The sequence below is a fragment of the Lactuca virosa genome, chromosome 4 (assembly GCF_052849685.1).
Source record: "Lactuca virosa cultivar CGN04683 chromosome 4, Lactuca_virosa_CGN04683_v6, whole genome shotgun sequence".
Classification (NCBI taxonomy): domain Eukaryota; kingdom Viridiplantae; phylum Streptophyta; class Magnoliopsida; order Asterales; family Asteraceae; genus Lactuca; species Lactuca virosa.
Genome location: NC_136429.1, coordinates 135,329,131 through 135,339,760, shown reverse-complemented (window position 1 = coordinate 135,339,760; position 10,630 = coordinate 135,329,131). Strand labels below are relative to the sequence as shown.

The window sequence follows — 10,630 nt, the reverse complement described above, 5'->3', positions numbered from 1 at the left end:
GATTGGTCCTTGAGTTGTGTTCTACAAAGGTGTCTGATGAGTTTGAAAAAGACTTGTCAAATGACCCATACATAGGTTTTGACTTTTTGACAGATTGATGGGTTTTTGAAGAATGTGAAGTGTGTAAAATACCCTTCATTTTTGGTTCTTTTAAGGAATTTTGTGAAAGTGACTTGACTCTCTTTTGGAAAGTTACAGTAGTGTTTGGTTCAAAAGATTTTGTCACTGCACACGCCTTTTCGTAAGATCCGTCGACTGCGGTGTGATTTTGAAAAGTTTTTGCAGTGATGGGTTTTTCGAAATTCATTTTGTTTGAAAATTTGGCCTGGTTTTTGAAAGTTTTGTTCTTGGATTCAGCTTCCCGCTTTTCACGTCGGGATCTGATCTCATTTTTCAAAGCCAAATTTGCTTCAACTTTTGGTGGAACAACATAAGAAACATTCGGTTGAGGTTTTTTGAAATCCTTAGGTTTGGATATGGATCTAGGGGTTGATTCATTAGAACTATAAAATTCATTGTTTTGAGAACACTGTCCAAATTCAAATTTGTTAATGGGTAGTTCATTAGTGATTGGCTGAAGAGTTGATATGGACTTAACTGAGGTCTGCATGATAGTTGATGATATTGAGGACTGAACTACTACAGAGTAGGAGAATTCTTCGGTTCAGGTTCTTCAATGACAATTTCTTCGTCCACTACTGAATTGGGCTAAGAACTAGGACTAATTGTACCGATGACAGGCAAGAAACTTTCTAAGTTTCTCGAGGATTTAGGATTAATTTTGCTCAATGACACAGTTGTTGCTAAGATCATGAAGTCTACCGAAGTCACATCGAATGTCTTCAGGAAAGGTCTTGTCATTGACTGGATAATGAAAGGCTCGGTCTGGTGGGACAAAGGGACGTTCAACTTTGAACCGAGGAGGAGAATTCTCTTCTGAAGAGTACCCAATGGACAATCCTAAATTATACGTGTTGTCAACTGTCCCATTATTTACTAAGTTTTCAATGGACTCACTTTCATTAAATAGTTTTTCAATTAAACGATTGAAGCTTACAATTTCTTTTCGGGCAAGATCTCGTTGATTGAAAGCTACATCTAACTGAGTCTCACTAACTAACCTAGCATCTTTTTCTAACAACAATTTTTTTATAGCATAGTGACCTTAAGCTTTTTGTCTTCTAGTCTTCTTCTTACATGATACAGCTCTTGGGTCTCTATGTTCATCTAAGGCCTTGCTGTAGTCTGTAAGGACGGCAACACACGTTTCATTAAGTCTTTATAAGTGAGATTCACAATCATGCATGCTATAACCATTAGACTAAATCATAAATTTTACATGTTCGACGATGTTGAGGGTTCCTTCCTTTGCTATGTAGCAGTAATTCCTCTGCAGGTTGGTAGATCCATCTTCTTCACTGGCCACTATCATGTATATCTTCCTTCTTTTACTCTTGTTGTCAGGCTCTTCGTCTTCATCACCCGAGGACCAGCTGATGATCCCTTCAAACCTGAGCTACACATGCACTTGTCTTTTCTTTCTCCTTATCCTCCATTTCTTGAGCCATTTTAAGATAAAATGCTTTGTCATTTACCACATTTGCTTTACAGTCCCGTGCAAAATGGTTTTCTTTGTGACACTTGTTACAGACCAGAACTCCATCTTTGTTGTCTTCGGTGGTAGTACCAGAGTCTTGTGATTTGTTGGTCTGAAAGCTTTCCTTTATCCGGAGAGCATTTTGAGGCTGAGGATTGTGGTGAGTATTTCTGGTATATCATTGGTGGTTGTTCTATGGGATGAAGTTTTGATTAAATGGTGGTTTATTGAACTGTTGGTTTTTGCGAAAAGTGGGTGTTGGGATTCTGTTGAACTGTTGACTGACGAGGGAAATGGCATTTTGAAATTCTTCCTCATCATCTAGCTCAACATTTGTTTCATAGGAATGCTTGTCATATGTCGGCTAGTATGATGACTCTCCGGGATAAGAATAATGAGGAGTTTTGATGGAAAACTGAGGAGTTTGAGCCATTAAAGCAAGTGATCCGCCCAAGTCTGCACATTCTTTTAACAACGTGGACTCTTGAGTCTGAAGTTCACCGTAAAGTTTGAAAAGTGAAGGAGTCTGAATCTTCCTGTCACACTGAACTATCATCTTTGCGGTCGTCCAATGTCTTCCTAGTCCATTCAGGAACTGGAGGTTGGTTTCATGGTTGCTTATGACATTACCAACATTTGACAGTTTCGTGATTATGAGGTTGAACCTTTTGAATGAATCGTCAAGACTCTCACCAGGAAGAGCTTTGAAGTTGGTAAATTCATTGAGGGCAGTAATGAGTTTTTTTGTCTTGAGCTTGTTCAGACCCTTGGTATAGATTTTTGAGCACATCCCAAATCTCTTCGGCAGATTCACAGTTGATGGTGATGTCAAAGTTGTCTGGAGAAACACCACAAGAAATTTCGTAGAAACCAATTGCGTCTTTCTCCATCTTTTCTAGATTTTCGTTGGTAGGTCTGTTCATGGCTGCTGGACCACGTCCAAGTCTTTCCTGAGCACCATCAGTTGCAATGGGAGTGAGAAAAGGGACATGAGGTCCTTCTACAGATCTCCACACATCTCTTCCGAGTCTCTTCAAATATCTTTCCATTCTTTGGGACCAATGCTGATATTCACTTGCAATGAGTATTGGAGCTCTGTCAGAACCTCCAACACTATTTGAAACGTTTAAAGAATAAGCTTGTTCCATTTTTCTTGTTTTTTTAATGAGCTTTAGTGGTATAGATGGTCTTTTAAATCTGAGTTTGTTGAAAAGAGTTTCATTTTTCTGAAAGGAATTAAAAGGCAACCACTTTTGCTCTGATACCAATTAGATAAGTGGCGGAATAATAAGTTAATCGCAATGGATCTTGTTAGCTCAACAATACAAGTTAGATAAGTTAGATTGCGGAAATGTAAGGAAAGTAAATAGCGGTAAGTTTATATCAATGAGCATTAAACAAGTAGACACTTAGTTGAATCATAACATGGTTTGCATGTAAACACAAGTTAGCATATGATGAACAACATAAGTGAAGAGGGACTCGGTTTAAGTATCAGTTAAGAAAACTTGAGATATAGAGATGAAAGATCTTATATTGATAAGCTCTGAAGTGGTACATAAACATGAAGTGAGAAGTTCTATTTAAAGAGTCCCAAAAGTTACACAAGAATAATAAAATAACATAAAGTAACTGACTTCGATGACCCTTGAATGGTACAACGGATAATACTACGATTACAAGCAAAGTCAGTAAAAGGTAACTTATAAAAATCTTCATGTTGTGTTCGTCTGTGGGTCTTCTACATGTCTTCGGGTTCACATGATGACAAAAACAATCTTCGAGTAAGTCTTCTTCGGTTTACAAGGAATAGAGGTCTTCGGGTCCATCTTAGCTGAAGAGGGTCACTTTCTTGTTTCAACACATATAATTTGAGTTGGAAGCCCAACCCCAACATGAGCTACAATCAAATATCGCTACCTCAAAATGCATTGGTTAGACCTTCCTACCCACCCTAACAATCCCATTACTAACATCCACAACACCAATCCCATTATCAATCCAAACCACACCATCAAACATATCCTCAACAACCTCATCAATCCCAACCGAGTAGCTCCAAAATATCTTTTGAAGACATTTTCAAATCTCTTGCCACTAGCACCCAACAATTCCAGAAAGAGACAAGAACTAGTATCTCCAACCTTGAAGCACAAATGAGAGATGAGCAAGTTAGAGTTTTGTGGAAAATTACTTTTTCAAACCGAAAAGAATCCAAATTTCAATGTGGTGACTTTGAGAAGTGCAAAACAAACCAGAGAGAGTAGCTCAAAGAAGAAGTCAAGAGAAGATGAGGAAGAAATTGAGGTCATTCCGAAAGGTTTAGGTAAACATTACCTTGCTTGATGCAATCAAGAAAATTCTTAGATATGCAAAATTTTTAGAAGAAATTTGCACAAACAAAAGAAAATTGCAAGAGAACGAAAAGTTTTCTATGAGTGAGAATGAATCTTCCGTTTTACAAAGAAAACTCTCACCTAAATGCAAAGATCCTAGAATGTTTACGATTCCTTGCAAAATTGGGGATGATACTATTAGTAGTGTCATGCCCTATTCAGTATATGAATCGCTAAATTTTGATCCTTTAAATGAAACATGTGTCATAATTTAACTTGCAGATAAATCAAATGTCTTTCCTAGGGTTGTCTTGGAAGATGTTTTGGTACAAGTCAACCAATTGGTATTCCCGACGTATTTGTATGTGATTGATTTAGAGGAACAAGTTTCCTTCAAATTGGTTCTAATCTTTCTTGGAAGACTGTTTTTCTTAAAGTCTAAGACAAAAATTGATATGCATGAGGGTAATTTTACAATGGAATTTGATGGTGAAAAGATAAGTTTTAACATTTATGATGCTATGAGGTATCCTAGTGATGTCTATTTTTTATATTTTGTTGATGTTATTGAACCACTAATCCAAGAATTGTTTGAGTTGGAAAAAGGTGACATGTTAGAGATTATATTGAGCAAGGTATTTGATTGTGAGAAGCTCTCCGAGAGATTGAAGTTATATTCTTTGGATCCGGAAATCGGAAGATTGGTTAAGAACTTGGAAATGAAGAAATTTACACGAGTAGATATCAAGCAAGTTGAGTTATCTCAAGCTTACACATATTTTCCACCTTTTGGAAAAGAATTAGACTCTTTAGGTTATTGTTTATACTCATCTACCCGAATTTGAGGAAGAGAAACTCCTCAAAGTGTTGAAAGAGCAGAAAGAAGCAATGGATTGGAAAATTGAAAATACCAAAGGATTGAGTCCTTCCACTTGTATGCATACAATTTTGATGGAATACGATTTCAAACCAAGTCGGTATCCAAAAAGAATAATGAATCCGCCCATGATAGAAGTTATGAAGAAACAGATCCTAAAGCTTCTCGATGTGTGAATGATATATTCAATCTCGGATAGAAAGTGGGTGAGCCCGATGCAAGTGGTTCTAAAGAAAACAAGAATTACGTTAGTCGAAAACAACAAAGGTATAATGGTCCCCACCCGTATCTAAAACGGTTGGAGAGTACGTATTCACTATAGAAATCTTAATGCAAGCACAGGAAAAGACCATTTCCCATTTTCTTTCATTGATCAAATGTTAGAAAGGTTAGCCGGGAAATCTCATTATTATTATCTAGACGGGTATTCCGGTTTTCACCAAATCCCGATGGCACCGGAAGACCAGGAAAAGACAAATTTTAGATGTCCATTTGGCACTTTTGCATACCAGAGAATGCCATTCGAATTATGTAATGCCCCGACTACTTTCCAAGGTTGCATGGTTAGTATTCCCTTTGAATATGTTGAATACATAATTGAAGTTTTTATGGATGATTGCACAGTATATGGCAATTCCTTTCAAGAATGTTTGGCCAATCCCACACATTATTTGAAAAGATGCATTGAAACAAATTTCGTTTTAAATTTTGAAAAATGCCATTATATGGTCATTCAATGTCTCATTTTGGGTAATATTGTATCAAAGAATGCAATCGAGGTAGACAAGGCTAAAATTGATGTTATTCAAAGCTTACTGATAATGCCATATGTATACATATATTTATGTGTTATTTCAATAAATTTTAGCGATAATTTGGTTGAATACAAAAATATTGGGTACTTATTAGTATAAATTCTATTTTGTAGTCAAAGAAGGACAATCTCAAAGAAAAGGACCAAAATTGGAAAAAGATGGAAGCTTAGAGGTTAAAGCATGCATAAATGAAGAAAATAGAGGAGAAGAGCGTGCAAAATAAAGATTCCACTGTTTGGTTAACTATGGTCAACGTTGTGTCTATATAGAAGGTTCTCGACTAATTTGTTGATGACTTGCGGCATACACGTTTTAAATGGTTTTTAGGACGTGGGAAGAATATGGCCACGGCGTGGAAGATAGTTTTTGACTAGTTTAAACACCGATAATTAGGTCAAAAAGAAGGGAGAGTTGTTGAGAGTTTCGACAAGGAGAAACCAAAAACCTCTAAGAAACCCTTGGAGATCAGATTTCGATTGGAGAAAGAGTATTAGAGAGATTGGAGTAAAGATCAACAATTAATCATTCGGTTTGCATAGCTTTTATGATGTTTAATCTAGCTTACTATTTGATTAAGTGTTTTTCTACTGTAATCATGGGCTAATAACCCTTTACTTTTGTTTGGACTAGATGAACCCTAATACTATGTGTTAATTTCTGCTTTTATAGATTATTGAAGTTGGATTTAGTTTATGTTTGATAGATCATCATCTTAGCATGTTAAAAGTTCCTATCTTTATTACTTTTCCCTCATGTTGTCTGTAGTTAATTGGCCATTGATTTCATGAACTTGTTTTCCCTAGTTGTTTATGATCATTAAATTGTTAGAGTTAGAGGTTGATCATACCCTAGTATAAGTGGTAAAGTTAGTTGCTTAATTGTGTTAAAGAGCATTATTTGATCATAATAATTGTTTGATTGTTTATCGTGACCATGGATAGATAATTCTTATATTTATTCATTCATAGCCCTAATATATCTTAAAATCAATTTAGTGTTCTTAATTATCATGATCATTATGGTTAAAGTTCATAAATTGATATATGCTAGTTAGTCTGATCATGATAAATAGTGACATTTAGTTTGGTATCCAACAAATATTAATCCATTTTTTGAAATTAACCATAAGAAAAAAGGGTGACTCGAAGCTAAACGGAAGTATATTTTAATTCTTGAACAAGTCTTGTTTTTTTAGTTGTTTGTTTTAGCCTGAAGTATTTTTAGAAAATTGTTTAAATTAAGTTTTCCTGAACTTTAAAAATCAAATAAAAACACCATTTAAAGTTTGTTTCTTTTAGTGTAATTAGTAGTGTTATTATCTTAATTGGAATATCGTTCCCTATGTTCGACTCTTACTTACTCTACTTTACTACTAAGTGACTAAGTACACTGCCTATTGTGTTTTAGCTAAGTCGGGATCTAAATTTAAAGCTTTTATGTGGTTATATAAAATACATCTAGTTTTTTTGGCTCCGTTGTTGAGGAATGGTTTATTTGAGTTGAATTTGTCATTTCTATTAGTTAATCGATCCTTTTTGTGGGGTTAAATCCGCAAAAAGTTATTTTTCATTATATTGCCACGACATGGAAACCGAGGTTTCTGATTTTTGTTTATTATGTTTTTATTCGTTTTCGTATATGTTCTTTGTTTTGTTTCAGTAGTACATGAACAGGGGACCATCCTTTAAAATTGTGCCACCTTTCGACGACCAGAATCTGAATTCCACAAGAAAAAGGACAAAGAAAGGTGAATCGAGTAGTTGTTTCAAAGTTGACAAGGTATAACTTTCGGAAAAACTCCAGACAAGAGAGGAACATGTTACGATCTAGAAAACGAGAGCAACTCAGAGAAGGACGACAAAATCGAACCCGAAAACACGATGTGGAACATAACGACCATGCCGATAGAGGAGTATAATCGGCGTATGCGAGATGATAATGGATCGGGTCTCATGCCACCCGAAATTCCATCCGTAGTAAATTTTTAGCTTAAGGGACACATCCTTAGCATGATCAAGGATATACCATTCTTTAGGAAGAACCATAAGGACGCACATAAGCACATTGACGAGGTGTTGGAGATAGCCAACTATTTTAATTTTCTTAATATTACCAAAGACACGGTCATGTTAAGAATGCTTCCAGTTACACTAAAGGATGCGGCGAAGGACTGGCTGAAATCACTTCCACTAGGAGCCATCACAACATGGAAAAACTTGATGATGGAATTCATTCCACAATCTAGTCCACCATCGAAGATTTCTAAATTAAATAACATCACAAATTTCCACCAAAATGATGGAAAGTCGTTATACGAAGCATGGGATCGTTTCAAGGGAATGTAACGAAATTTCCCTCAACGTGACTTAAATGTGCAACAAGAGATTACAACATTTTATTATGGGATAAATGTGAGCAAAATGAAACTTGTTGATTCCCAAGGGCTTGTGACAAAGAAAGATTTGGCTACCAAAAAAGCTCTTATTAAAGAATTTGCTAAGCACTCAAGAGAATACCACAATCCAAGGGAGGATGTTACTTGAGGTAGGGTAAGTGTAGATGTAGGTCAATACAAGATTGCTTTAGTTCTTGCATAACTCAACACCATGGATAGAAGAATCATGAAGATGGGTCAATCTATTCATGTAATTCAAGTGGGATGCGACAATTGTAGTTGACAACATCTTACAACAGATTGCGATTTGGATGAGAACGGAAACAATAAAGCTCAAGTGTGTTATTTATGTGGTGATTAGTTTGATGAAAATTGGATAAATCCAAATAAGGAGTGGAAGCCCTACGAAGAATATAGAAAAGGAAAAAGAAGAAAATATTTACAATAAGGGCGTGGTTTCTACTAAAGAGAGCAAATGCAAGTCGAGAAAAAGCTCGATCTCGATTCGGTATTGAACAGGTTCATGGAGACTAGTGAGAATATGCATGACAATACAAATGCTACTCTAAGGAATCAACAAGCATTTATAGTGAATATTGAAACATAAGTTGGACAATTCAACAAGCTCATTCACGAACGTTTACGGGGAACAAGTGTGAATAATACTGGGAAAAACTCGAAAGCTCATGTGTTGGCAGTTACAACTGAAGGTGGAGAAAAGTCAAAGCCTTTATTGCTCCTGAAGACAAGTTAAAAGCATCCTGACCATCATCCCAAAGAAAAAGAAGCAAAACAGAAAACAAGTTATGTTTGACCTCCAGGGCGTGGCGAGTATACTCCCACAACGTGGCCACTGGAAAATTTTCTGATTCTCCACTCGCCAAGCCATATCGTCAACCTCTTAAATATAAATATTTATCTATACATAACATATTGGAACAAGAACACAAAAATTTTATGGAGCAGGTTAAGGCCCTTTCAATTAATATGTCATTTTTTGAGGTAATTGAAAAAATGCCCGAATACGAAAAGTTCCTCAAGGATCTAATTGGCAATCGAAAAAAGTTGGACAAAGTCTAAAATGTGGTACTCAATGAACAATGTTCAACTACTGTGAGAGAAGGTATTCCAAGAAAAATGGAAGATTCAGGGCATTTGACATTGCCTTGTGAGTTCGGAAATACAACAAGAGCAAAAGCATTAACCGACTCTGGAGCAAGTATAAATCTCATGCCTTATTCTTTTTACAAAAAGCTCAACTCTCCTGAATTAAAGACCACTAACATGGCTATCCACATGGAAGACCGTTCGACTACATACCCTCGTGGAATTATAGAAGATTTATTGGTTAAAGTGGGAAAGTTTGTATTTTCGGTCGACTTTGTAGTATTAGACATGAAAGAAGATGAAGATTTGCCCATAATCTTAGGAAGACCTTTCCTGATTAGCGATCATGATTTAGTGGACATCCACAATTCTAAAATGACTATACGAGTTGGAGATGATGAGATGAGTTTTGGAGTAAAGAATGAGTCTGTTAACTCAGAATCTAATGATGATGTTATCTTTTTGGAAGAAGTGGGTCAATAAAAAGAGGAAAATAATGAACTTATGGAACTGGAGAACATGATGGAAGAAGAGTTAATGAATTGGAATAATACGATAGAACAAGAAAAATTATTGAAGGAAGAGGTAAAATTTACAAAACCAAGAGCTTCACTTCAGATTATATTTGAAGTTTTTTCCTTTTCATGCCTTCACGAACTAGTTGAAGAGACAAATCAAGAAAAAGAAGAGGAGTTAGCTATCAAGAAGAAGGATTTAGAAATGAAGGAATCAAAAGAAGACAACAAGAGATAAGGTGAGAAGAGTTCATGTTGGAGTTAAGAGCACACACGAAGACAATTATGTCCAGAAAAAGAAAGAGAATTCAAAAAAGGCTTACAAAAGAAGAGTAGCTACATTCAGAAGGAAGAGACAATAGATATAAGGATTCAAGGAGATTAAAATCCCACCCAAAGCAACATAGAGCGGGAAGGAGTCCGGCTCACGACTCCTACAAAAAAAGTGCTTCCGCGAGGCAACCCAAGTTTGGTTTGCATTTACTTTTCATTATCTTTAATTTGCTCTTTGTTTTTCATTTTTGTGTCTAAGATAACTTGTTTTTCTCATATCATTACTGACTGATCGATGTGAGGGGGTCAATGAAATGGGTTTTGGAAGTTTTGAAATTTTTTTAAAATCTATGAAACTCTTGTTCCTACCGCATGGATGAGTTGTTCCCACACCGTTGAAACATATTTTTGCCCATCTTTTTGCATATTGAACAAACCCCACGGCTTGGAGACTATCTTACCATGGTGTGTTTATGTTATCTAGAAATTCTTATAGCCCTAAAAGGTTAAATCTGATTTTTACTTTGACCTTATTTTGCTTTCCACGACGTGTTCATCATCTCCACTGTGAGTTATCAAATTTCTCTTGTTTCTTTGTAGATTTTATTGTTTAATCAACATTTGAGGTAAGTATATTTAGTGTAATCTCTCTTTTATTGAATTTATATATTTCATTACCAGATATTTCTTCATCCACGGTGTGGAATAGTTGTAC

At 35.8% G+C, this 10,630-nt stretch overlaps 1 protein-coding gene and 1 non-coding gene across 2 annotated transcripts; one reads left to right on the top strand and one right to left on the bottom strand.

Moving 5' to 3' along the window:
• Positions 1-7,889: 7,889 nt before the first annotated feature.
• Positions 7,890-7,993, bottom strand: LOC145110452 (small nucleolar RNA R71). Its single transcript, XR_013709829.1, has one exon. It is a non-coding gene; the product is annotated as a small nucleolar RNA R71 (small nucleolar RNA).
• Positions 7,994-9,157: 1,164 nt separating this feature from the next.
• Positions 9,158-9,610, top strand: LOC145105079 (uncharacterized). Its single transcript, XM_079042218.1, has one exon. It carries the CDS (start codon positions 9,158-9,160, stop codon positions 9,608-9,610), a length of 453 nt encoding a protein of 150 aa, XP_078898344.1.
• The last annotated feature ends 1,020 nt before the right edge of the window (positions 9,611-10,630 follow it).